Raw genomic sequence first — 27965 nt, forward strand, 5'->3', positions numbered from 1 at the left:
TCTCACGGGTGTCACAGGGGCGCTGGAACCCCTCAGGAGTCTGTCTGAGGGAGACCCAGCGAGCTGGAACACTTGCAGAAGGGGTGGAGATGGAGGAGAAAGCCGTGATCTTACCTTTCCCATCCCAGAATGCGCGTGTCCCATCTTCACCACCACTGGGAACCTGGGCGTGGTGATCTGCAGCACAGAAAACAGAACGAAGCCATGAACTAGGGACACCCACCAGTACAGAGGTCAAATTCTGCACAGTGCCACAAGCAGGCATATTTTTCTCCTATTTAATGGTTCTTCTTGGTCGTTCTTGTACACTGCAGCTGCAGTTTTGCGACTTCCCTCTGTAAAGTTCAATCACCTCAATCACCACATAGGCTTCAGTGGTGAAGTCAGAAATACGGATAGTTTACAAAACTTTGCATTTATAGAGTGCTGTTCGTCCCAGAATATCTCAGTGTCATTCAGACAGGAGAGGACTCACTTCACCCATCATTGAAGTGCAGCCCCTACCTGAGCAACACTCAGCAGCTGAGCCAGGACACCCCTGCTATTACAGTCAGGGCCCTGGGGTCTCTAGTGAACTGATAATAAAGAAAGTGGAGAGGCTGAGACTGGACTGGGCTGTAGGCTCAGGTCTGTGCTTTTTCTGAGACACTTTCGTTGTGTGTCCTGTACTACCCACCTTCAGACTGCTGGTTTTCAGAAAGAGAATAGACTAAAACACATCACATGGGCATCCAAGCCCCTTACTGAAACATTACTCGCTGTGCTCGCTCATGCCCTGCAATAAAACTCAGGCATTGAGTCAGTGGCTTGTGTGGAAATTGCACAACTTCCCCATGGCTAAACAGATCTTACTGACAGGAAACAGGAGAATCAGTCGAGTGCGTCTGCTGTGGCACACTCCAAGCCCCCTCACGGCCTGCCACACACCTCCGACCTTTTCACCCTTCACCCTCTGGCCAGCCTGTAACCACAACCACAGTGAGGTCAGGGCTATCTGCACCGGCAGGACCACACTCTGCGTCACAGCGCCGGTCCATCTAGACACAGCTCCGAGATCATGACCTCTGCACTCCACACTTCTTTACTTTGTATTGTTCATAAAAGCGGTAACTTCTGTGACAGCAGAATTTGCGGGATGCTTCATGATTTGTGAAAGTCAGACAGTTGCAGATAAAGATGATAAATGAAAAACAAATTGACCTGGTTTAAATAAATCAAGATGGCCACCATTAACTACCATAACTTCCATGACTTTGAAGACCTCCGGAGAGATTGCTTTTCTTCTCTGCTAATAAAGACAAGTGTTCCTGACCCATCCCCGCTGTAGAAATGTGTGACATCATCGCTTGGCACGAACAAGAGGAGGCGTTTGGCCCATCAGGCTGTGTGACAGCAGCTCACTGATCCAAGGGTCTCTGTTTCTTCTGTCGGGGTATCGGCTTCAACAACATGGCTGGCAAGCTTGGTCCTCTTGTTTGGGGTCTGTCGTATATGCATGTCTTTCCCTCTGCTCTGGGGTCCTGACTCTCGTGTCCCGAGCGCTTCGCCTCGGGAGTCCTGACACTCCGAGGAGCCCGGGGGACAGGGCGAGGAAAGCCTGGGCTCCTGTCTGCGGGGCGCAGGCTCCTGAGGTCTGAGCAGACACGGAGACTGGCGTGGTCGCCGTGAGCTGGTTTAGCAAAGAGATCAAAGAGAATCCGCTTCTCCACAGCCAGGTCAGGCCCTTACTTCCCCCTGGGTAAAGACCAGCCCACCGCAGGCTGGACTTCCCAGCGGGGACTGTAAACACTCAGGCACATTTCTCCGACCACATACAGCGCCGAGACACAGTGTGTGAGCCCCAGAGATGATGGAAATTCCGTAGTTTTGCCATGAGAGCCTTCTTGGATCAAAGCCAGACTTGTATTATAAATTTCCATTGTGTAATTTATTGTATCCTAATGTTAATCTAATCCCTATAAACTCCTGTCCTTCTACTCTTCTATCCCTCTTAACCAGCTCGCGGATAAAGCATTTCACTGCCGACAACACCGCTGTCTGCTGTACTGTTCGTGCACTGATCAATAAACCTTGATTGATTGATTGACTTTATGTAAATATCTGCCAGGGCTTATAGTAACCTATTTCTCTTGGAACAGAACAATGTATGATTGAAACAATGAGTAATTAAGGGCAGTGTGGTTGTGCAGAGTTTAGCATTGCTGCCTCACAGCACAGAGGACCTGGGTTCAGATCCTGGGGTGCTATCTGTGTGGAAAAGGGGGGCTGTGCATCAGAATATGAACAGCATGTGAGTCAGAAGAGGGGATCTCTATATTCATCCATAAATTCACTATATTCATCCCTGAAACTACATTTGATCCCTGTTGAGATTTTCTAGCTCGATTTTATTTAAACTGTTACTCAGCCCGAGCGGCTCCTTCTACGTGCTGGATGAGGAAAACGTTACCAGCCGTGTTTCAAAACAAGCGAGGGGCGCCCTGAGACCCCGCTCACACCAGCTAACCAGGCTGACGGGGCTGAGCCGATGAGAAAGCCACTTTCCCTGTGTGTGGTCCCGCCCACTGCTGTCTGCAGAGTGGAGAAAGCGCAGGAGTCCAGGGGCGCCCAGCCAGACACGCACTCCGGCAGCCCAGAGCCGGCTCTCCTGTAGACAGGGGCCTCTCAACCGGTATTAATCTGGCGGAACGTGACGTCAGGAGCTCCAGTGCAAACAGTGTCAAAGTCCCCTCCCCCATCAACACACTCTGCCGCAGCACCAGCGTCAAAGAAACAGGCCAGCTCACTCCCTTGAAATTCCTCCTCCGAGTCTTGAGCTCTGGAAATGGTAAATGGTTTAAAATTCCTTTGATGTCCAGTTTCCGGATGGGGTTGCTCCCCCTGGGCAGCACGGTGGCGCAGCGGGCAGCTTGGCTGGGCTCGCAGTGCTGGAGCTCCTGGGTTCGATGCTAGACCTGGGGTGCTGTCTGTGTGGAGTCTGTATGTTCTCCTCTGGTGGGTTTCCTCCTGCATTCTAAAGACAGGCTGGTAGACTAACTGACCTTTGGGAAAATCGGCCCAGGTGTGTGTGTGTGCCCTGTGATGGACTGGTGTCCTGTCCAGGGTGTACCCTGCCTTGCATGTGTTGCTTGGTGGGATAGGCTCCAGCTCCCCCACAACCCTGAATTGGACTGTAATCACGATAAGTGTGATAGAATAGCGACTGCATTTTTCTAACTCACACAATGTTTAAATCGATACTTGTTGAGCTGCTTACTCTCTACGTTTTCGTCTCGATTGACTCTTTCTGGCTTTTTAGACTTACTTCCCTTTGACCTCGGCTTACGGATTTCATTTTGGATTTCTTGCTCTTGGCCTTTTGGATTTCTGATACCTGGCTTTTTGAACTTTGTCTGTTTTTTTGACTATGGTTTGTGGATATTGTCTGTGGCTTATACACTTGGCTCTTTCATCGGATACCTGGCTTATAGGAATTTGGCTCTCTACTCGACTACGACCTCTGGATGACGCTGCTGGCCTTACTGTTTCGCCCTCTTCTTATGTCTCTGCACAGGCTCCAGTATTCCCCCCTGTCTCTATTACACGATCGTAACACAGGCAGAAATTAGGAGCTTCCATCACTTCTACAGCAATGACCCATCATGAAAGTCTTCTGAATTACAATCATTACAATTTTCCCAGAATTATTTCTATATATAATGTATAATGCATAATGTTTAATAGAAGGATTTTCTGAATTCCAACAATCTGACACATGCTATCTGTATTATTGATACAAATCTGAACTTCCAGAGACGGAGCGAAGACTAATCAGCCAGATGGCCAGAGTCTCTGGAAGGGAAATTTGTCATTTGAAATGTTACCCAGGAGCTGAGAGCTGCAGGCTGGGACGGGCTGAAGACAATCTGCGTCAGTGTGCCGATCAGCTCTGGATGGAAACCAAAGATCTCATCACGGCGCCGAGGGTCAGCCAACCAGCAGCACGAATCGGGGCTTGAGAGAGTGCCTGCTGCCTCTGTGACGTCTCTGCCTGCTGGGCCATCCGCCCACCTTGCTTGGCGTTCATGGCTGTCCACATGGCTGCTGGTTCCCATTGACATCACTTCTCTGAAAGCCCTTCAAAGCTCAACTTCCCAGGCATCCCAACAGCCTGCAGGGTCGTAGGTCACTTGCAGGAAAAAGCCCAGAAAGGTCACAGCTGCACAGGAGCCCACTCTGGCTCTCTCAGGAGGGGTGGGTTGACCTTTGACCTTGGTCAAACAATTTGCACAGCGCATTCGTGAGCTTCTTTGCTTTTCTTGTGTGCCCAGCATGTCATTGAGATGCTGATGAAATTCGGGAGAGGAAGCAAAGTTCTTAGAGAGGATAACAGTCTCATACTATTGCAACAGTGTTTGCACTCACAGAGTACAAGAGCTGCATTGTTTATGCTGAATCCAATCATATTGACCTTTACAGCCCCCAGGGGAACTTGTTTTGCACATCAAGAGCTCATAAAGATATTAACGTGCACTTACAAAACAATATTCAACAACATCGCTCAATCAGAACTCTTCCAGTATTCTTTGTAAAGCTCACACCTGAAGAAAGCTTCACAGCTGAAACGTTGTGTTTTCTCTCTTTTCAGCAGGGAATAATCCTACGTATTACTCGTTCCTTTGCAGACTATGCATGCTGACGCAGCTCCCCACCTGAACTACATCTTTGTACAGAGTTTAAAAACAACAACAACAACAACAAGAATCCTACCTGCAAACATTTTTTTCATGATTTAACATGGGAATGCTTTTAGGTATAAAAGAAGTAAATGCTCTCTTAGTTTTTACACAAGGATCTGGTACCTCCTCCCAAAGGGTAGGAGAGTATATTCTAAAAAGAACAAGTAATAGGTTTATTCCATGCTGAAAAAAAGAAGAAAGAGAACACAACGTTTCGGCCGTGGAGCCTTCTTCAGGTGTGCCTGAAGAAGGCTCCACGGCCGAAACGTTGTGTTCTCTTTCTTCTTTTTTTCAGCATGGAATAAACCTATTACTTGTTCCTTTGCAGCCTACGCATGCTGACGCAGCTACCCACCTATTCTAAAAAGAGTGTGTTAGAGAGGTCATCTAAGATTGGATGTGTAAGATTAATAACATGTCACTTCGTTAGAAATGGAATGAGTCCAGGAATGTGCCAGTAATCTTGCCACCAGTCCTGATCACTTCAGCTTGTTCAGCTTGTTTTTTTCTGCAAGGACAAGGCACCTCCCCAGTTCTGAACACAAAAGGTTCAAATGCTCTGAATAAAACTCTTATAAAAAGTGTCAACATTGTGCTTTCCTGTGCTTGGTATTTTGTCATGTTCCTCACATGGACATGTTCCATAAAACTTACAGGCTATACTAGGTCATCATGCTTCACTGAGAACTAAGGAAAGCCATCCACAATTTATACAATTCATAAAATGAATCTTGCTGCCTTCGTGTGCTGCTGAGCAATACCGGAATGGCTATATCCCTAGAGGAACATCCGGCTCTAGCTGGTGAGCTGGTGCTGCCGCTGACCAGCTTGAGGTATGTTCCAGACTATCTGAAACCAGCTGGAGCTGGTGTCGACCATGGTGGCCTATCTTGCATCAGCTGCAGACGATGGACTCATTTTGCTGTGATGTTAGTGGAACTGCCACTATGACTGATTTAAATGATTATGCTATTGCATATGCTATTCATGTAAACATGAATAAATAGTCTTTAAATGTCTTTGTAAACTCTTATTTCATATATAATCATTTTTTGAGACTACTATTGAGCAGAAATAAAAGTTAACAAATACAATGACCAGCTTGACCATCTCTATATCCAACTGGAACAGCAACAAACCAGCTTTGACATGCTCAGAATCCAAGCTGGTCAAAGCTGGATAGGGTAGTCCTTCGTCAGCGAAAACCATCTCCTTTTGATGACATCATCCGCTTTCGGAAAGCTCCTTGCCAGCCATGGGTAGCTGCATGACTGCAGTGAACACTGACAGCGGAGGAGACAGAGGGATGTGTGTTTCCAAAGGCAAAAAAACTGTCATTTAAAAAAAGAGTTTTTATCAAGAGAGAAGGGACAACCCAAACCTCAAACCTCACTCACTTGCGCTCAGATCAAGGTTTCAAAACTACACATCCTGTCCACAACCCCATCAACGGTCCCGAGGAATATAATAAGAGAGGACCCACTTCCTCCCTCACTCCACAACTGCAGCCTGGGAGACACATAGGTCTCGTTCTGCACCAGCAGCTCCTCCTGGGAGACACAGTGATCATTCTGCACTAGCAGCCCCTCCTGGGAGACACACAGGTCTCATTCTGCACTAGCAGCCCCTCCTGGGAGACACACAGGTCTCATTCTGCACCAACAGCCCCTCCTGGGAGACACACAGGTCTCATTCTGCACCAACAGCCCCTCCTGGGAGACACACAGGTCTCATTCTGCACCAACAGCCCCTCCTGGGAGACACACAGGTCTCATTCTGCACCAACAGCAAAGACTTCTACAAAGTCTGTGAGGTTCATGAAAAGTACTTTCCTCATCCTGGGGGGATTCTGCTCATACTGCTAAACCGATGCCAGTTTTCGCTGGTGTTGAAACTGAAACCCTGGTTCATCTTCACCAGTGAGGACAGTGTCGTGGGACTGAACTTCACAACTGTGTGGTTGAAATTCTCGGCCTGGTCCCGTCCAGCCCTGAGGAACAGACTCACTCTCCCTCTGCCCCCCTGAGCCCCCCGCTGGACCCCAGGTGTTCCTGCGTCTTCAGGGCAGGACAGCAGCACAGCAACCCAGGATCGAGTCTCGCACGACTGCTTGATTCAGCCTGTCCCAGCCAGGATGCCCAGGAGCATCGGAAGCCCGGCTCTAGACACCCTCGTCCCATTCCAAAGCCTTTCTGTTCATTGCTAGGAATAGCACGAGGTATTCTGGGTCTCTGGACATTCCCACATCCCCCATGAATCAGCCACGGGCCTCCTGCTTTCTCACAGCCACCAGAAAGAACAATTTCACGCTGCGGCCCACAGCCTCCCCCAGGCCCCTCGCCAGACGGCACCGTGGCCACAGCTTTCACAAGGCAGCGTGGGAGACTTTTATAGGCTATTACAGTCTAATTAAGGTGCGGTCGCCCCATGAAACAGGCGGTTTCAGACTGAGATGGCAGGAACACTGACGCAGCATGACACAGGCGGGCACAGGCGGGCACGCAAGCCCATTTCCACACACCAGGCCCGTCTGCCCGTGCCCCTCCCGCGCTGCTCTCCAGACACGGCCGCGGTGCTGCAGAGGTCACTCAGGGTTGGACCGAGAGCCAGGACGCATGCCAACCCCAGTCCAAACCCAGCAACTCCTCTTGTGGTGCAGATTTCCGGCCTTAGAAGAAACAGCTGGAGGCTTACGCCAAGGCCGGCTGTGACTCTGCACTCTGGAGCTCCCTGCGAGGGAACCCCAGGAACATCGGGGTCACCAGCGGTCACTGGAGGCTGCACTGACCGGTCGCTTGTGCTCACAGAGGCTGCAGCAGCAGGAAACCCCTCTGACCTCTGAGCTCTCCTGGACAAGACAGTCTAGGCTGAGAAGAAAGGACTTTAACTGGTGGAAAGAATGTCTCCTGACTGGCTCGGCTGCAGGTTCGAGCATGACACAGCAGTGTCCCAGTGACCCCTCAGCCTCCAGGCATGTGGTCGGTGCCTCCTGTGGTCAGCACCCTCTGTGCGCGGCAGTGGCGTGTAGCGTGTCAGGAGAAACAGCTCATGGCTGGGCAGGTTGGAGGAGTCTGCCTCTGCCTCCTCATTCTGCCCACCTGAGCACAGAGGTCAACACGCTGACCCTCATCCAGGACGGGTACACCATACCAACATAAGAAAGCCTGCGAACAAGAGGAGCCCATTCGGCCTGTCTGGACGGTAACTGGTTGATCCAGAATCTGACCCAGCTGTTTCTTGAAAGAAGTCAACAGCAGGGCTGGGCAACGTATTCCACACTCCCACAACTCTCAGTGTAGAAAAGTGGCCCCTGTTCTCATTTTTCAACACACTACTCCTCAGTTTCCATTTGAACTAAGATCTTCAGAACACACGTTGAATCCACACATTTTCTAACTGCTTTATTGAAAATGCAGGCCTATCCCAGCAAGCAAAGGGTGCAAGGCACTTGTAGAATCTAAATTTCTCAAATTAAAAAAAAAAAAATAAGAATAGGATACAAACAGAGGACTAAAACAATCAACACCACTGCTACTGAGCAAAATGCAAATAGCAATTTATCAGAAAAAAACATACAGTGAAGGAAATCCTGCAAACTCAATCCCTAATCTTCATGTAAAACCATGAATTAAATGGGCTTGATTAGGATTTGGGACATTATACTGTCTCTGTGAGCAAACAGACTGATAAACCTAATTAATGGATCAAACGAAGCCAGGTTTTCCGGAATTGGCTTATGGCTCATGTCTTGTCAAGATTCCCAGACTCCAGGCTGGGAACAGAGCTCCGATCTGGATCTGGACACACGTCACCCACATCTACTGTCCTCTCTGGGTCTACAAATACTCATTTACACTGACGTAGCTCTTTCCGGAACACCGTCAGCTCCTATTCCCGTATCTGAAAGGTGTGAATTCATGCTCAGAAGCTACACTTTAACCTGTGGAGTGTTTTAAATAGGAACCAGATGTTTGTTTTGCCTTGCTCTATTCTTTTCCTCATTACTCCTGCGGTTTCATAACAGCCTCTGTGATTTCCGACACTCTCCGTGAGTTGGAAAAGGAAATTCCAGACTCTCCTCTCTCCACTGCACATAACACCGTGTTAACTGTCTACTTGACTGGAAGCCCCTGATCCTTGATTCTCCTTTCGCCTTCGTTCCGAGAAATCAGCAAAAAACCTTGAAGATCGGTAGTTTCAGATATCAGCAGGAAACATTCGTTGTTACGACACTTGAAGAAAAATGCTGCGTGTTGCAAACCAAACAAAGTTCACGTTTCCTGAACGCCATCTGAGCGACGTCAATGAGCCAGTTCCTGTTTCGTCACTCAAAGTGAGTTCGGGACACACCGCTGTAGCCCCCAGGCACACTGTGGACATCGGGGCCGTGCCCTGAGCCTGACCTCACCGCCAGGCCACCCTCATCAGAGGGCATTGTGGGACTCCCACCACGCAGACTCCCCCATGACAGCTGCACGTGGCAATCACGCACACGCACAGAGCACATGCAAGTTCGGCCCACAGCAGTTCAGCACCTGTGATTGAAATATCTGCCTTCGGCGGGAGCGTCTGCATCAGACCCTGCTTTTTGCAGGAGGTCAAGGTGCTAGACAGAGCTTTGTGGGCACTAACTGTTTCGTGCTTGTGGTTGCTGTCACCTGCAGTACATGTTGCCTCTGTGCCACAGCTACTCTTTACAACACACGTTGCTGTACCCACACACAATATACACAGACACACAGGTAGATGGAGACACAGAGATGTGATCAGGTGCAGATATATATAGGAGCAATTCTGTGTTGCAAAGAGTGTGCGGAACCTGTTCTACAGACACACCCTGCAAATTAGAGCAGACAATTTCAATAACTAAGAACTAAAAGCATGATCTCATTTTCTGCAGCTTAGGCTTCCTAAAACTAGAATTTGAACCTCGTAATGAGATGTTTTCAGTCTTTCTAACCCCTAGATTGGAGAAAAGACTCCTAGAATGACTGCTGGCATCTCATGAACCACTGCAGGTGAGCAGCCCTGCAGATGCTCTCTGCGCAGGCAGGTCGTCAGTTTGCTGGAGCGACACCAGCTGACGAAGTGGCTTTGGCACAGTCTCCCAGCAGCCATGCGCTGCCCCTCCATGCACACAACACCCCTGTCCCCCTCTGCTGGACCACACAGGAGCACTCCCCCCACCTGACGAGAGAGCCGCAGCAGGAATGCTACTAACACACGCATGTGTGATTTTGGGATTTTGGGAAGAGCACTAGTGCACTAATCAGAGCTTTTCCAAACGAACAGCAAACACACCAGCACTGTCCCGAAGCCTCCATGCCCGCCCGTTGTCCTGCAACACCAACACAATCACCAGGAAGGCAGCAGACAGCAGGTTTTCCAGGTCTGCCTCACTCTTGCCCAGTTTTTGAACTGCTGACAGGTCCCCCCGCTGGCCCTGTCTCACGGGCTGCCTGGTGCAGGTGCTCAGCTCTGCCTGTGTGGGCAAGACTGTTCCCACTGCCATGGGATCTCTCCAAATCTCTAACAAACCAGCAGCGGCAGAACAGCCAGCATATTCCCTTTAAAAAAAAGGAATGAAAGAAAACCTTTTCCACAGCCATCTATTAGTCTTGATTGGAGAAGGGGACTTCCCGGGCGGCTGGGGTCTGTTTTCACCCATGAGCAGTGACACTACTTCAGTTGCACAAGACCAGAATCTGAAACGCCCCGCTTGTAACGGGAAGTGTGTGATCTGTTACACTTGGAAAGACAATAGTGATATAATAGCTTCCTACATGTGTGTCATTCAGCAGCAAACCAAGGGTTAATTCAGCTCTATAAAAGGCCAGCCTCCCTCCACAGATGCCAAGACAACAACTCAAGCTTCTCCCAGACACAGAGAAGGAGCAGAGAACAGAGAACAGAACACACCCCAGACAAGCTAACAAGGTAAGAATGCCTTTTGTGGGTTACTTACAGGAGGAAACAGGAGAGGGGGTAGCTGAACAGACCTAGAAAAACAAATCTGTGCACAACAGTTGGCTGACACCAGCTTCTGAGCGCTGGGAAGCAGTCCGTTGTGGGCGCTGTGAGCACAAAGGAGCTCTTTGAGAGCTGAGTTAATGCACAGGCTTGAAATATCCACTCTGCAGATCACGAATTCAGTGGCGCGGGGATTAATCAGTGCAGAGCAACGCCGCAGCTGCCGAGGAGCGGAATTCAGTACGATCTCGGGTAATCTCACACCACGCTCCACCGTGGTGTTTGAAAGGCGCTGTGAAAGTTTCGAAGCGAACGGGTCTCCGAGACAGCGGTGCCCATCTGCCTCGCCTCACTGAGGCAGGGAGGAGAAATCCTTTTCACTAGAAACCAGGCTCCTCTGACACTCACACTGGCTTGTTAAAAGCTGTGCACCATTATTTCAACTGTAACTCCCTTAAAATATTATTAACTGGTAACACAATCAAACTTTACAGGTAAAACTTCACATTTGTGTCGTTTTTGTGCACTACGAATTGCTGTCATTTTCTTGGTTCTGACTATGAAAAAACTAAAGGAGAACCAAACAAGCTCCCTTATTTTCTTTCACTTGTAGGTCTCTTAGAGCAACTACTTTCAATTAAGATAACTACAAGTTACTGTAACTCAATAGTGCCTACATACACTTAAAAAGCTATTGCAAAAGAAAATGTTTATGTTATGAGTGCAACTTCAGCTGACCAACCAATGTCTTGCTGGCTGTGTTAACTGGTGGCTGTTAATTATCTCTCTGTTAGTGTGTGTGTATCAAGGGATTAGCACCCCCTCCAGGGTGAGGCCAGTCTTGCACCCTGTGCTTCCAGGGTGGGCTCTGGGTGGCTGTGCTCTTTACCAGGTTGTGCTCTTTAAACAGCTGAGATTACATCTCCACACCTACAGCTAAAGCAGTAGCACAGACTAACAAAACATTAAATCAGTGAATTCAGCAAATTATACAGTGTTACTTGTGAGCACTGAAAGTACTATAATAAAAAATCCGCTGATCCCAGTTATTCAAACCACAAAGCTGCAGTTGGCTGTGTTCCTGGACTTTCAGCCACTCTGTGCCGCCACTGCAGTGAGCGCTTTAGTGAAGCACCGAGAGGAGAAATGACTGCTTTTCCGAAAAACACTCTGGCAGGCTGCTCCAGCTAGTGTCTCCCACTGGCGTGTCGTGTCCTGATCTCTGTGGGAATGAGCTTGAGCCCGGAAGTGTCTGGACGCGCCCAGGCGCTTCCCGAAGAGCTGCTGAGCACCACAGCTCTGCAGATCTGACTCCTGGGCGCCAGAGACTCCAGCCTGTCTCTGCTGCCGCGCGGAGGGGAGGCGGTACTGTGCCCGCGGCCCGTGGGAATGGCCTCTTCCCGTGGGCAGCAGGCTGCACGGAGCTGCAATCAGCCCTTCCAGACTCCTCTGTCTGCTCACCCCGAGCACGCCTTTCCTCGCAGACACACTGCGAGGAAGACCATCCCCACAGACTGTGCATTCCACAGAATAAAGGCATTCTGTTTGGGGGGCGGTTAGCTGTAGTTAAACTTGGCTGGCGAACCCGAGAATGTGGCAGAAGTGAAAAGACCGGGATGAAAGAATGCGGAGCGGCCGTGGGCTGACTCCCCGCCGAGCAGTGCTGCACTCAGCAGCCCGCCTGGGACTCGGAGACAGACACCTGAGTGCGGGCGCGCTGTTCGCTCAGGAAGTGCTGACTGCAGCGTTGCAGAGCAGCAGCAGATGAAAGGAGAGGCTGGTGGGGAGGGAGGGCCAGGCCAGAACAATGGCTCTGGCATCTTCACTGCCGCAGCGATACCGCCGGTGGCAGCAAATGAGCAGGTTGTCTGCACAAACCCGCTGAGCAGCTCATCTCCCGCGCGGTGCGGCTGAGAGAGTTCGGCTGCAGCCCGGAGCAGACAGGAGCAGACAGGAGCAGCGGGCGGGTGCTGACAGCTGCAGGTATGGCCGCAGAGCCGGTATTAGCGCCGCTCGACGCTGCGTCAGTGCCGGCAGACCCAACACGCTCAAAGCGCCAGGTCATTAGCGCGGCGGCTCAGAGGAGCCCCAGGAGGAAGACGGCAATTAGCGGGGAAAGATAAACAGCAATTTTCAGGGCTCTTCGTCAGAGGGGTCAGTTTGTAGACAGGGAGCAAGGTGGGGGGGAAGCTATAAGATTTGGCAATCAAGATCTGCAGAGACCTGTTTCTTGAGCAATCAGGTAGTCTACTCACGGTGTTTCATCTAACCTCCTCAACCTCCACCCTCTCGGAGAGCACAGAGCACAGCTCCTCCAAGCCCAGAGAGGATTTCATGCAGCAGGGCTCCCAGCCCTTCAGAAAACTGTTTATTCTGCATCATTTCATAAGATCACATGGCTGCGTAAAAAAGAACAACTTTCCAAAGTGTTTTTAATGTTTAGTAATTAAAACACTAAAACACGCTCTGAATTATTCCTGTAATTCTACACATCATTCTGTCTGGGGGGCAGTGTATGAAATTCAATCCACAAACTGAATAATTGATTAAACCTAAATAGGTGCTTGAGATTCCATGCTAGATGGAATATTGACACTTGTTTAGTTCACTAATTGCAATGCAATTGAAATACATTTTAAAAAAATGAACATAATTAAGCATAAATGCAAATAATGTTTATGAAACCTGCCCATTATAAGCACTCTTTACAAGCAGTATGTGACATACCCACAATGCAGTAGGCTGCTCTCAAGTGCTCATTACTGGCAGGATGTGAGTTACCGCTCAGTCACGCCAGCATGGGGTAGCTGAATTTCAGACAGCAAGCTCAGACGGGCACAGTCCAAGACATCGCCCTGGGGGCACATTACCCACCTCCTCTGTCACACTGCTGGCGCACACAGGTAACCCACCTGGTGACACGTGCAAGACAGCCCAGTGCATTCTGGGTAACAATGCAAAGCTGTAACAAGCTCTCATATCATTCCTGAAGAATCTGTTGGTTAGAAACAAAGCGTATACTGAGATGATGTATTGACATGCTTTTACTTTAATTACAAGGTAAGGTTAATCTGTTAAAGGAGTGATTGTTTTTCCTTAAACACTGATTCTGATGCCTGTAGTTATTATTTAGATTTCAATCTCTTGGCCTTCTACACTGTAAAGCCCTGTCATTAGGCAATGATATCAGTCTGGGAGGAAGAGAAGGTTCTCACAGTCTGGACTGCCAGGGAAGACTCTGGGTGACGTTCAGAGACAGAACTGTAGTGGAAGCATCAATAGGATCAGTTCTGCTGGGCCAGCCTGTACTGCCTGCTGTGAGTGATTCAACAGATGATCTATCATTCACAAGCGTTAAATACCCACTCAACGGTGTGATAATAGCAGTGTTATTTAGACATCCAGCCGTGCTCAAGTTCAAGGATGACACAGCACACAGAACTGTTCCACTAGCAGACGAAGAGAGGCTACAGTACACCCTGAATAGGTGGTCTTGGTGCTCATTAGCCAGGTGTAACTGTCCAGTGCTCTCCAGCGCCAAGAGTGCTTAATGAACTGTCTGGGCTGAATCTTAGCTTTCGCATACAAGAATAGATGTTGAAATTTTGGCAAAATATCTTAACAGTGTTACCCTGCTGGTCCAAGGTTTTAATCAGGAGGTTTTAAAATCTGCGCTGCTTTACGATGTAGAAAAGAATCAGTACATCATGCACACTGAACACTCCAGAGGTCATCTATATTCCAAATAAGGTTTAAGAACTTAAGAGCTCCCAGGGAAACCACCCTGATGTGTGCTGCAATCCCAGGAGACTGAGTGTGAACTGACTGACTCTACCCAGACTGTGGCAGCACAGCCAAACAGAAGTCAGCCCAGCTAAAAGACACATGCATGCACACACACGCAGTGGCCATCGGGTCTGCTTATCACAGCAGAGAGAGGGGAGGAAAACATCAAGACAGTTAAGAACTGAACTGCTACACGAACGCTAAAGAACACGAAAACAAAAACAACACCAGTTTCCAACATCATGTAACATGAGATCTATAGATCTGATACCTCTCCAGATTAATCTGACACCAGACAGCACCTGGCTGGACGCACACTTCAATCATTTTCCAGCTAAGAAGATCGAGACTGTTTTGTCTTCCTTTTGATCAGATAATCAAATGTCCTGTTCCCTTCTGATCATCAGGAAATACCAGCTGTCTCATTTTCTGTTTTCCTTTTCAACTTCTAAAAATATCACCAATCTAGAGAAGAGATCAGACTCCTCCCAGGGACCCAGGCAGTTTGACAGAGAGACAGAAGGAGGGGACATGTATCCGCACACAGACTTCCAAACCAGCAAAAGACTCATACCATATGTCATATCCTGTCAGCCGTGCGTTTGTGCAAGCAGCAGCAAGCACACATGAAAGCACAGCTTAGAAGCACCTAGCACGAGTTGACATTGGACATGATACTGGACACTGAACTGTGATCAGAAGCCCGTTTGTATTGATTCCCAGCTGTGAATTCTGCAGGTCACCAGGTCGCTCTGAAGTGGACGAGTGACGAGTGATGAGCTCAGAGCTGCACCTGTAGCTCTTTCTTACTCGGCTTTCCAGGAGACACATGGGACAGAGCCCCAGCAATCAGCCTGACGCCCATGTCTCTGTCTGTCCCCCACCCTGCAGGTTCAACTGCCCGTCTGACACAATGAGCTCCCAGTGGTGTGTGTTTGTGAGCAGCCTCTCTCTGGCTCTTCTGATCGGGGGCCTGACTGACGCCTGCACCTGCGGCCCCCAGCACCCCCAGACTAAGTTCTGCTCTTCTGACATTGGTGAGTGCTGAACTGCCCTGGCTAAGCCGGAGCTGGGTCTGCAGTCTCTGACAGCCTTTCCTGCCACATTATGTTGTGCATTAAGTGTTTCTTCAGCTCAGACTCCTCCCACCCCTCTGCCATTTGCAGTTCCACATTATTCAGTGTGAAGAAACTCACAAGCAAGTGAGGACTGAGCCCCTTCCCTCACTCTTGGTGGTCTAAGCCCCTGTCTGAGGTGTGTCGATGGCTGTGCTGCAGGCACAGGTTTGTGCCGAAGGAGTCAAATTAACATTTCACTCAGTCTAGGTGGCTCAGCTCACAGCCCAGAGAATTCAATTTGTATTATTCCTCTTATACAATTTTGTAATTTAGGGCCAATTATCAATTATCACCTCAAGAAGGCAATTTTTTGTAAATGTTTTGCTAGTGACAAGAATAACTTCCAAGCTGTTCTGGAGATTCCCTTCATCTGTCTAGGAAACTGATTTCAGGACTCAGAGTTCAAGTCCATTCAGTATCAGGACTTGTTTTGAAACACAGCTCACCCTGTCTAACCTGGAGAGTGACTGGGCGGTTTGTGTTAGGAAGGGCTTCTATTACACAGCCAGTGTTGCAGCGTGAGCTTGACTGCAGGTCTTGTGTGCTGTCTTGCCAGTGATCAGAGGCAGGATCGTTGGCATGGAGTACGTTAACATGGACAACCAGACAGACGCCCCACAGTGGATCCGCTACGAGGTCAAGCAGACCAAGGTAATCCAAGGCCGAGCGCTGGCTCTCTCAGATCAAATACTCTTTGCTCAACTTGTCCTCCCTGAAATGCACTTTGTTGCAGCCCTCATGTGCCCAGCTACAGCAGTGGGGTAAAGTGGCCCCTGCACTGCGTGTAACTGCAGCCTCTCCTTCTTCCCAAGGTGTATCATGGCAGGCTGCTCTGTGCATGTGCTTGCCAGAGGTAGGCTTTCTCTGGCAAGCACATGCACACAACTGGCTTCAGTCACACGCAGCTCAGAGCCTCGCAGGCTCGAAACAAAGACAAGAGGGACAGGAAAAGAGTCCCAGAGCGGGAAGAGGAGAGAGGAGGAGAGGAAAGTGGGAGAGGAGGAGAAGGGAGAGGGACGGTCCAGAAGCTCTGCCACAGGCTGTGGTCAGGGTAATGGAGCCCCAGGCCCTGGCTATAAATAAACAATCAAGTCCACTGAGTCAGAGCGAGGAGCCTAGAAAACCACAGCAGATGCAGAAAGGGGCCGTCTGAGTACCTGAGCACAGGCCACACCCAACATACCAAATAAACACTGTGCTGCTCACTGTGGTAACACACATCTCCACTGTCCTTCCTCTCGAGTGGGATGGTGAACTTTCCATGCCTTGTTTGGTTTGGCTTTGCGTCGCTGTGCGCCGTGCAGCTGTGTGTGCGTGTGTCTTTACTGCCAGCACATCTGCGGCGCACTGAGCTGTACAGCACTGCCCAGACTGGGGTCAACCCTCTCTCTCCCCTCCCTGTGGTCACTGTCCCGTGTGAAGAGCAAACTGGTTCTTACTCTCCCTCGCTGCCAGAGCAGGCACCAAGGGACCAGATCATAAGGAGTGAAGTGAAGTGAGAAACAGCAGCACACGCAGAAGCATGCGAACTCCTCTCTCATGCTGGCTGCCTGTTCACAGTCTGTGACGCAGTGTGTTCATAATAATCCATCTGCTGCACCTGGTGTTCCTGGAGGCTAATGATCCTTGTGTTACAGATGTTCAAGGGCTTTGAAAGAGTGGCAGATGTGCACTACATCTACACCCCCCACGATGGCGGAGTGTGTGGGTTCGAGTTCAACCTCAGTGGCCCTGCCAAGCAGGCTGAGCTGGTGATGGCCGGGCTGCTGACTGAGGACGGGCGCGTCATGGTGTCAGTGTGCAGTTTCATCCAGCCCTGGGACAAGCTGAGCACTGGGCAGAAGCGGGGCATCATGTACACCTACAAGGACAACTGTGACTGCAGGGTGAGCTGCTTCACTGCATCACTGTACTGTAGCACAGCACTGTGTGTGTACACTAGAGTACAGCACTACACCGTGACATTGGAGTATTACACTGCACAGTGACACTGGAGTATTACACTGCACAGTCACACTGGAGTATTACACTGCACAGTCACACTGGAGTACCGCACTGCACAGTCACACTGGAGTATTACACTGCACAGTGACACTGGAGTATTACACTGCACAGTGACACTGGAGTACCGCACTGCACAGTGACACTGGAGTACCGCACTGCACGGTGACACTGGAGTACCGCACTGCACAGTCACACTGGAGTATTACACTGCACCATGACACTGGAGTACAGCACTGCACAGTGACACTGGAGTACCGCACTGCCTGACGCCGGCCTCTGTGCTGTGTGCCCACAGATCAACCCCTGCCACTCCGTGCCCTGCACCCTGACCTCGGAGAGGGAGTGCCTGTGGACGGACGGGCTGTTCTCCCGCGGCTGGGACCAGGTCCAGGCCCAGCAGTACGCCTGCGTCCACCAGGGCGACGCCGCCTGTGGCTGGGCACCCCAGAAGCCCCTGCGCCCGGACGCTGGCCTGCGGCGGGCTCCCCAGGCCCAGTGACGCCCCCCTGCAGGCTCAGCGGCGGGAGGGGTGCAGACCCTTCACCGACGCGCTTTTAGAAGGTTTCCGACGACAGAGTTCCACAGATAGAGCCGCCCCCCCAGCACAGCTTTCCAGCAGCACCGCGGCTCGTTAACTGAGACTTCCTCGGCTCAGGCCCTCGTCCGCAAGAGCTCTCTCTTCTCTTCTGTGTTTAAATTCTTTTCCCTTTCATCAGCGGGCAGTACAGCTCCCCGCTCGGTCTTCTCACAATGTCTCTTTGGCATTTTTATAAAGATTTGTTTTAAACGTACCACTCGCAGGCTGTGATTTGTTCCAAAGCTTTCAGGACAAGGGAAGCTGGAGAAATGTTCCTCCATCTAGTCTGAGTCGGCAGCCCAAAACTTCAAAGAGTCCAGCCAGCGGAGAAAGAAGCTGGAGCTGCACACACCGGGGCACAAGGCAGCCCTTTGTACCCTGGCCAGTTAACTCCAGCAGAAACCACAGAGACATCTCACTCCCTCATGCGCCTAAACAGCTAGAAACAAACCTAGGGCTCCGCTAAAACACACAAGACGTCTGTTCATAAAGGCTGCTTTAAAGTATTTGCTTTAGATGTTCAAAGCTAGCCATTTAATGAACGACGTCTGCCGCCAAGTGGCCGCACGATAAAACTGCATGTCTACAGGTTCTGGACCACTAAGCGGTGATGACACATACTGTAGTAACACCAACCTAAGAACATGAAGCAAAAACGAGTATTTCATGTTTTTCATCATTTTAACCCCAACAGCACTTAAGCTTGTAATTAATAAACACACCGGATATGGGAGAGAGATATTGCAGAACGTGTAAGAGAGTGTGTTTATTACAGCCTGGCACCCATCGGAATCCGAACAGTTTTATTTTTAGTATTGTATTGCAAGTTGTTATTGTTTTTTATACTCCTAGATTATTTTTCTACTCCTTTTTAAAATCTCTTTGAAAAATGAAATAAAAGCAGTAACAAGCTGTGGTTGAGATTGTTGTATTGCATTGCTTTGTTGCTCAAATTAAACGTGACGCTGACCCGGGTCAGAGAGAGAACCGATCGGGTCGGAGGTGGGTCTTCTGGGCAGGAGGGAGGAGCCCAGGTGCAGCGGACTGCAGGGCAGTGGGGCCGAGAGGCAGGGAACAGGGGATGGGGGTCAGTGGGGCGTCTTCGCTTCAGGACCTCCAGGGCTCTTGTGAAGGCAGAGTTCCCGAGTGTGTCTGCACACAGCTGACGGGTCAGCTGGACACACAGCTCTGCAGGACGGCGAGGGGCTGAGGCGTGCACAGCGGCTCACTCACCATCTCCCTGTGGTTGGGGTAGTAGATCTGCTCGATCAGGGGGAAGTCCTCAGGCCCCATCTTCTTGTACAGCCTGGTCATCTGGGCAAACTGCAACACAGGACAGCACTGCTGACCACAGCTGCTTCATGGGCCTGACCTGCTCTCACACTGACCCCCTCTCGCACTGACCTCCCCTCGCACTGACCTCCCCTCGCACTGACCAGTTCTCACACTGACCAGCTCTCGCACTGACCCCCTCTCGCACTGACCCCCTCTCGCACTGACCCCCTGACACCCACTCCCCCACAGTACCCCAGACTCGCAGGACTGCAGCCCGACGCTGGGACACTCACCACCCAGGGCTTGTCGCAGAAGTTGAAGACGGTGTGCAGGGAGTTGACGCTGGGCAGGCCGGCGTACTGCAGCCCGATGACGATGTTGCGGAAGTCTCCATTCTTGGCCATGCTGAAGGCGTGCTGCCGGACCAGGACAAAGTCCGGCCGGAAAGACCTGTGGGCAGGATGGACAGGTGTCAGGAGCACACGCATGAGGAACACACCGGCCTGCTCTGAGCAGACCGTGTGACCGCAGATCAGTGTCTATGAGGCAGAGCACTCAGGGAAGTGTGGCTTTTAACTAGAGAACTGGACCTGCCCGAATCTCTTGTGGCAGCTACTGTGCTATCCTCACTACACACACGCAAGCATGCAAACACACACACATACACAAACACGCACACACACGCACGCACACGCACGCACACGCACGCACACGCATATGAACACACATACACTTTCATACTGGCACATGCACCAGCACACAAACGCACACGTGTGAACACACGCACAAAAAGAGAAGCAGAAGAAAGAGGCCCAGTGTTCACAGGGTAGAAATATGAATCTCCAGGACCTGCTCTCTCTTTCTGGTCTTAACCCACCGTAAAACTGCTACTAATTGAAATCAGGCTCCTTTTTTCTGCAGCACAGTGGGAATAATTATTCAATTACAATCCATGTCTGGAGAAAGGCTAATAGTTATTCAGGGACATTTACAGATGGCGATTAATATAAATGAAAGCCAGGTTTTGGGATTTTGAATAGAAGTGGTAAATCACCTCTGACTGCAGAGCTCTGATGAACTAGCGCAAGCTTCTTGTTATTTTCCTACCGCACGTTTCCACCTCTGTCTTCAGTGAAATAAAGTGCCTACAGAAACACAAGGTAGGGTTTCCCCAACACAAAGGCTGAGACCCCAGTGTGGCCATGCAGGGGAGACACAGGCACCATGTGCACAGCGAGGTCACACGCTGGCAGGCCTTGCAGTGGAGCTCTGGTGCACTGGTGATGCTGTGAACTCTGCTCACCTATTAGAACAGGGGAAAGGTCACAGACCACAGGTGTTTGCAGTCCGACCCGTTTGGCAGTGAGTAATTGATCCAATGATCTCATCCAGCTCTGTGTTGACAGAAGTCAGGGTATCAGCTTCAATGACATGGCTGCGCAGCTTGTTCCACACCCCCACAACCGTTTGTGTAACAACGTGCCTCCTGATCTCAGATTTAAATGACCTTCCACAATTGGCTACTAACAACCAATTAGGCTAGATGGGCCCAGTGGCCTGCTCTCACTTGTCACCCTCTTGTGTTCTCACAGATCTTGGCACTTTGAAACCATCCAACAACTGTACTGGAGGTGGATACGTGGGAACAGCTCTAACATCTGTCTAGTACATTTCCTTGGGTCCGTATTTTTAAGAGAAGGGGTGAGTGCAGGAAATTACTGTTGAAAACTGCAGCAGAGTGTGATGCATACAGTGTGATACAAACAGCCCCAGAGCTCTGTAGCCAACCTGTTCCTCCACTTAGCTGACAGATCGGTTAAGGTGTTTGTTCAAATGAGGGAATTTTTCTTCTGGTAGTAAATCTTGGATTGACACAATTCAGCCAGTTCCCACTGCTCGCTGTGAGAAAAAAGGAAGAGCATGCTCCCTCTGTTAAAACTGATTTATAAAAGAAAAAAGTGTGCAGCATTCAGTGCGTGTTGGTTACATAGGAACAAGTAGAGTTTCATTTCACACTGAAAAAAAGGAACGAGAAACATGTTTTGGCTATGAAGTCTTCTTCAGGTATGCACCTTCCTATTTCTCAGCATGGAATGAACCTTCACTGATTCTTAAATGTGGCCTGAGTGCAGCATACATACAAACCAGCACCTTTTTCTTTGCAACATTCCCGATCAGAATGTGCGAGATCCTGCTGTTTCTTAGTAACGACTGCAGCTGCAGCACAGCCTGCAGTAGAGCCGGCACCTGTGAGCGCCGGCACACAGCTCGCGCCCGGACTGCAGCTGCCCGCCCTCCTCTCTCATGCACTGATCCCTGCAGGGGAGCTGAACACCGTCACCCCTCCACACCCTGCTGCACCGCGGCGCAGGACGACACAGGTTCCAATAAAATCCGCATTTCCTTGCGGGGCTGGGGGTGAAGATCGTCAGATACAGTTTTCTCCCCCAGAGATTCACTCCATGAAGAAGAAAGAAAAAAATCTTTGCAAAACACCGCTCATTTAAGAGACATGCAAAACCAGGGAAATCAACACTGCAGGGAAGTGCAGAAAGTCGCTCGAGGTGCTCGAGCTGATCATGCAGCAGTTCACTTCGCGATCATCAGCATCATCCTCAGCCTCGTCAACCTGCGTGGATTTACCTAATTTTGGAAACACTGAACACAACCCAGGCTGTGGCTCGGCCGCCTCAGCTCCCGCTCCCCTCCGTGTGCAGAGACACAGCGGCTCAACCTACTTCGTGATCTTGTTCCCGTTGCGCAAGGCCTCGATGTCCACACTGTAGCTGCCCGTCGCATGAGCCACCAGGTTTATCTCCGAGAAGCTGGCCTGCAGAGGGAGAGTGACCAGTAGTTAGAACAGCTTGTGGGCTGAGGACTCGAGGCACAGACACCCAACACAAACACACACACACACACACACACCCACAGACACACTCAACCACAAAGAAACACAGACACAGACACACAGAGAAACACAACACACATAGACACACAGACATCCACAAACAGGCATGTACACCCACAGACACACTCAACCACAGACAAAAACAGAAACACAACACACACAGACAAACAACACAACACAAACACAGACACACACATCCACAAACACTGACACATAGACACACACTCACAGACATGCACAGACACATAGAAACACAAACACAAACACACCCAAAGATACACACAGAAACACAACACACACAGACACACCACACAACACAAACAGACACACCCGCAGACACACAGACACTTAAGACACACAGACACACTCAACCACAAACACAGACAAATAGACACACACAACCACAGACACAAAGACACCAACACACAGAAATATACACACCCACAGACATGTCTACACAGGCACACACAACCACAGACACACATAGACACACAGAAGCACACTCACCCACAGATACACACAAATACACATACATATATACACATAAACAAACACACACATCTACACACAGACACAGACCAACAAATCCACACACGCAGACATACAGTATACCTATACAGACACAGTCACAAAAACACATGGACACACTAATACAAACACAAAAATACGTGTATATGCATTTATAGTCACATAGTCATACAAATACATATAAACACACTCATACAGACACACAAACATGTACACACACTCATACAGACACAGAAACATATGTACACAGATACACACTTGCAGACACAGAAACACACTTTCAGAAACGTTATCATTAGCGTTTTGGGAAGGAGTCACACAGAGACCGAAGAACAGAGCCCTGCTCATGGCAGTGCGCTCTGTGATCAGTCTGCTGAGGAGTCTGGGAGGCAGAGCAACGTGCGTCAGCACAGCTCCACGAACCCCCGCTCCTGGCGGACAGTTCAAAGGGAGCGTCATGCCGACGTTCAAAGAATTGTCAGTTTTGGGAATAAGAGTGCACCCAGTTCCTTAATTCACCTCTCAAGTACTTCATTATTTTAAGAACCAGATTTTTGGGATACTATTCCATCATTTCACTCATTTCCATTACCAGATCTTTTTAAATCTGTCTTCTGTCTGTTTTATATTGGAAAGGATCAGGGGGGCTGAGTTACTGCTACAGAGTGTGGTTTTCAATGAACAGGCATGACTAGCCGAGCAAGGCCCTGCATGCTGCTGGTTTAACGAACGACAATGACTGTCAACTTTGTGTGGTACAGGACAGGTCCTGCATGGCTGCACTGGGGTGTCAGCCTCTCTGTTGGAGACCCTCTTCTCTGTGGCTCTGTGTGGATGCTCTGTAATTCATGTAGTCAGAGGTGGACAACTTGTGGTACAAGACAAGTTAATCAGTTCACCAGTTTAAATCAAAAACTGAATAAGACACTAAACTACACTCCCCTTGTTATCTATGGTAACTTCCTCCTGCCTTTGCTCAAACCTCCTCCAGTCTTCTCCAGTCCAGCCCTCAGGGATGTGGACACTCGGTCAAAGTGTGTCTGAGAACAGATACGCGCTCCGGCTTCATGCAGCTTGTCCAGGGAGGAAGGAGAGAGCAGCGCTGACACTGCTTTACTCCAAGAGGGACTTACACCTACCTGCTCCACCTTGATGTCGAATTCACCATGCACCTTCTTGCCTTTGAAGAACTTGACCCTGAGGGAGAAGAGGGGGAGAGTCAAGCATTAGGTTACAGGATTACGACAGCTGGCTCTGCTGAAGCTGTCCACGATCAGGAGCAGGTTGACCGACCCTGCCCCACGATCAGGAAGCAGCTTCTCTGCTGGCACCCTAATGATCCTTGTGCTGTGTCATTGCTGAACACTGCTGCTACACTCAGCATTCAGTGGAACAGGCAGCTCAGCCGTGATTTCTGGGTCATTTGACACAGTGAGTTTTCCACGGGCTTCCTCCTGGTGGGGCTGAACCTTGCTGCGTGGTGCAGTGACAGTGTCCCCATGCACCTTACTCTTTTCAAAAGTGATTGTGAAAATATCCCCTCACAAACTTTCCATCTGGAAATAATCAGCTACCAGCCAGAGCAACTAAGCCCTGCAGCCTTCGTACAAGAGTGAAGGATCCCAGATGCAGTCCGAGCCCGTTGTTCACTTCTCACTCACACTGGAAACTCTGGAGGCTCGGAGAGTGAGGTGAGCTCTGAGAGTGAGGAGTGTCACAGGAGAGTGAGGAGTGTCACAGCACAGTCAGCTGTAACATAGCTCTCTCTGACATAACCTAGTTGTGTCTGACAAGAGCAGAGGAGTGACACAGCTCTCTCTGTCTAGAGCCAGAGGAGTGACACAGCTCTATCTAGAGCAGGAGGAGTGACACAGCTCTCTCTGAGGAGTGACGCAGCTCTGTCTAGAGCAGGAGGAGTGACACTGCTCTCTCTGAGGAGTGACACAGCTCTGTCTAGAGCAGGAGGAGTGACACAGCTAAAATCCACAAGGTGAGCTAAAGACAAGCTGAAGCTCTGCCTGTTTATCTGTGGGCTGGGGACTCCACTGGCGAGAACTGCTTTCCAGGGAGCGAAGAGGCAGGTCGCTTCAGAGCAGCTCCAGGGGTCGGCCACAGGAAGTGGGGGGGGGGTGTAAAAATGGGCCTAGCGACCAATCCCTGCACGGCAGAATGTTAATACTGGGTGCTATGGCAACGGTAGCCATCACAGGGAGAGAGACAAGGTGCTAAGAAACCAGCAGCCAAATTGGCAGGTTTCCCAGAAGGCCGAGCTGCTCGCACCTGTCACCGGGAGCTGGCTGGGCGCAGGAGCAACACCAGGCCTGACGCCGCAGTGCAGATATTCCCAGAACTGCCCTTCCTCACGTTCCAGAGTCCCGTCACGTTAAACACAAGACCTCCCGTAAACACTACTTTCCCTCTCAGGACGTCAGCCCGCTCAAGACCCTGACCCACAGAACTAACCAGCAAGGATCTGCTGTGTTTGTGCATGCTGCTTTCTGTGCTTGGTGTTTTGGTGCAGCTGTATTGTATAACAGCGCCTTACATGTACTTTTCATCATCCTGTTTCTTTTTCTGGTTGATATTCAGTGTTTTAAAAAAATACATTTCTATGTTTTTTATTTCAGTCGGATTTCTCAGCAGCCAAATGCCTGTTAAAAACCAGCCTCCTGCAGCTGAGGAGTGCCAGCAGGGCACAAGCGAGGCAGAACAAACCCCTGCTGCAGAGATAAAGACACTGCGCCAGTGCTGGGCAAAATGCAAGGTGTCACAGGGCCCAGTGCACAGCGCTGGAGAGACGGGACTCAGAGCAGTGTGCCGGGCCAGTGCTGTTCAACACTTTCCTAACCGGGCTACAGGGGGAAAAAGACAGCACAGGACAGGACAGGCAGACAAGGGAAGCTTTCAATACAGACGGGCCTGTCAGCACCTAAGGAAAAGTGAGACAGTGAAAAAATGGAACTAGTCTCAAAGCAGATGGTCTGGAACTGCAGGAAGCCCAGAGATCACCAAAACTGAGAGGTGAGCTGCTATAAATACCCCTTTAGACCGCTGTACACATAGACACAGTGCTCAGAGTCTGAGGAACAGGGAAAGAGGAAAGAGTTTAATGAGAGACTTTCTTGGCCTTTAACAATGTAGCTGTCATGCTGTGCAGAATAAAATGTAATCACCTCCTGCTATAATTGCATTACCCAGAAAACAGCATCAGTGCGACATTCATTAAGTTGCCTCCCCTCCCCCGTCCACCTCCCACTCAGCCTTCCCGAGTGAACATCGCAGTTCCTGGGGCAGCCGCTGGGAGCCCCCGCTGCAGCATGGGCACCGTGATGGAGCAGCGCAGGCTGAAGGATCAGCCAGCAGCACCGCCTGCTGCAGCTCCTGCTGTGCTCACGCCCGGCTCTAAACTGTCCCAGCACAGGCCGCCCTTCGCTGTGGAACAGGAGACAGGAGGGAGGCAGCCCTCAAGAGTATCTACAACGTTTCCATTACTGCCTCCATCAGGCCTTGATCCATACCCTCAGGGTACCACACACAGCACGTGCAGGATGTTTGTGTCTGCTCAAGCCTGTGCTGGGTATTTTTCCTGTCTCCTGCCGCAAAGCTAGAGGTGACGCAGAACCTCTGCACAGCTCAATGGGCTGTGAGCATCAGAAATTCGTGCTCGCTGTAACTGCTAACTTTCACTACTAGCAGAGACTAAAAATGCTCTGTCAGTTATTGAAACCTGTAGACTCCCTGCATGCTTAAAAACATCCTGTAGCACACAGAAGCATTCAGGTTCTGAGCCCAGAAGGAAGCTTTTGAATGCAGCACAGTCATATTCCACCCTCCCACCCCCTTTCTATCCTCTTTATCCAATTCAGAGCTGCAGGGGAGCTGCGCCCTATCCTGGTGTAAGGCAGGGTTCACCCTGGCCAGGGCACCAATCCATCACAGGGCACACAGACACACGCGCATTCACACCAACTAACCAGCCAGCATGTCTTTAGACTGTGGGAGAAAACCAGAGCACCCTGAGGAAACCTACACAATGTACACAAACACAGGGAGAACATACAAACTCCACACCGACAGCACACGAGGTCTGGACCTGAACGCAGGGTCCCGGCACTACAAGGCAGCAATGCTGACCACTGCGCCACCATGCTGCTCCAGACTCCATCCTCTAGGGCTTTATTGTCCTTCACCACACTTTAGGTCTGAGCTGGAACACGAGTTAAATCCTGCAGTAACCTCCCTGCCCGTCTAGCCCAAGCCTCCAAGCTCCTTCCAGACAGGCAGTCTGATCAGAGGTGGTGCTGGTCGCCACAGTGCTCCCAGATAAATGATCCCTAATAGAGCAATTAATCACAGGCATCGCCACTGCCACCGGCTGCAGCTTCAGTGCGCTGCTCTGCCTGGCTCCCGACAGCAGCGAGAGCGGGCTCGGAGTTCGGGGCTCGTTTGTGTCCTTCGATCCGGGATCCTTCCTGAGCCCCTGCCTCTGGAGACAGCTCCCGCAGTGAGCGAAGGGCTAGCTCACGAGCACAGACCTCAAGCAAGTGAAAGACACACAAAGTCTAAAGACACAGCCCACAAAAACAAATCAAATCTATAAATAATCCAAAATAACGAGCATAGTTCAGCTGTTCACCTGCTTTCTTACTACTGTACCCCACTCAGGGCTGCTGGGGAGCTGGAGCCTATCTCAGCAAGCAATGGGCACAGGGCAGGGTACAGCCTGGACAGGATGCCGGTCAATCACAGGGCAGGCCAGACCAGACAGAGCACCTGGAGTAAACCCGAGCGAACACGGAGAGAACATGCATACTCCACACAGACAGCACCACAAGAATTGAACCCAGGTTCCCAGCACTGCGAGGCAGCAATGCTAACCACTGCAGCACAACACGTGACTTCGCAGTTTCTGAGCAGCTGTACAGCATGGCGTAATATAATTAAATCATTTGGCTGGTGCAAAGGACTTAAATTTGTACCCATTTATAGAGCTGCTGGAGTGAAGTACCTGGCGCAGCGGTACAACAGCCCACAGCTTTCCCACTAGGAGCTCAAAGCCCTGACCAGCCCTCCACACTGCC

General features: G+C 50.3%; 2 protein-coding genes across 3 annotated transcripts in view; one reads left to right on the forward strand and one right to left on the reverse strand.

Annotated features, from left to right (window-relative positions):
- Positions 1-27965, reverse strand: part of syn1 (synapsin I) — a 67947-nt gene that overhangs the window by 15443 nt on the left and 24539 nt on the right. For both annotated transcript variants that reach the window (XM_088908055.1, XM_088908047.1), the window contains exons 2-6: positions 24024-24081; positions 22187-22278; positions 19742-19898; positions 19407-19496; positions 115-177 (exon numbers count right to left, since the gene is read on the reverse strand). In XM_088908055.1, coding sequence (XP_088764181.1) covers positions 115-177; positions 19407-19496; positions 19742-19898; positions 22187-22278; positions 24024-24081 — 460 coding nt within the window. The remainder of the gene's footprint in view (positions 1-114; positions 178-19406; positions 19497-19741; positions 19899-22186; positions 22279-24023; positions 24082-27965) is intronic.
- Positions 10529-19094, forward strand: LOC148838908 (metalloproteinase inhibitor 4-like). The gene is made up of 5 exons (XM_088908145.1): positions 10529-10655; positions 15366-15511; positions 16149-16243; positions 17230-17478; positions 17892-19094. The coding sequence occupies exons 2-5, from the start codon at positions 15388-15390 to the stop codon at positions 18093-18095; spliced, it is 672 nt and encodes a 223-aa protein (XP_088764271.1). The 5' UTR covers positions 10529-10655; positions 15366-15387; the 3' UTR covers positions 18096-19094.

The sequence above is a fragment of the Atractosteus spatula genome, chromosome 2, assembly GCF_055471065.1.
Source record: "Atractosteus spatula isolate fAtrSpa1 chromosome 2, fAtrSpa1.hap1, whole genome shotgun sequence".
Taxonomy (NCBI): Eukaryota; Metazoa; Chordata; class Actinopteri; order Semionotiformes; family Lepisosteidae; genus Atractosteus; species Atractosteus spatula.

Coding starts and splice junctions, on each gene's coding strand:
- LOC148838908 (XM_088908145.1), top strand. CDS start 15,388: ATGAGCTCCCAGTGGTGTGTGTTTGTGAGCAGCCTCTCTCTGGCTCTT. Junction 15,512..16,148: donor GTTCTGCTCTTCTGACATTG/GTGAGTGCTGAA, acceptor CTGTCTTGCCAG/TGATCAGAGGCAGGATCGTT. Junction 16,244..17,229: donor ACGAGGTCAAGCAGACCAAG/GTAATCCAAGGC, acceptor CTTGTGTTACAG/ATGTTCAAGGGCTTTGAAAG.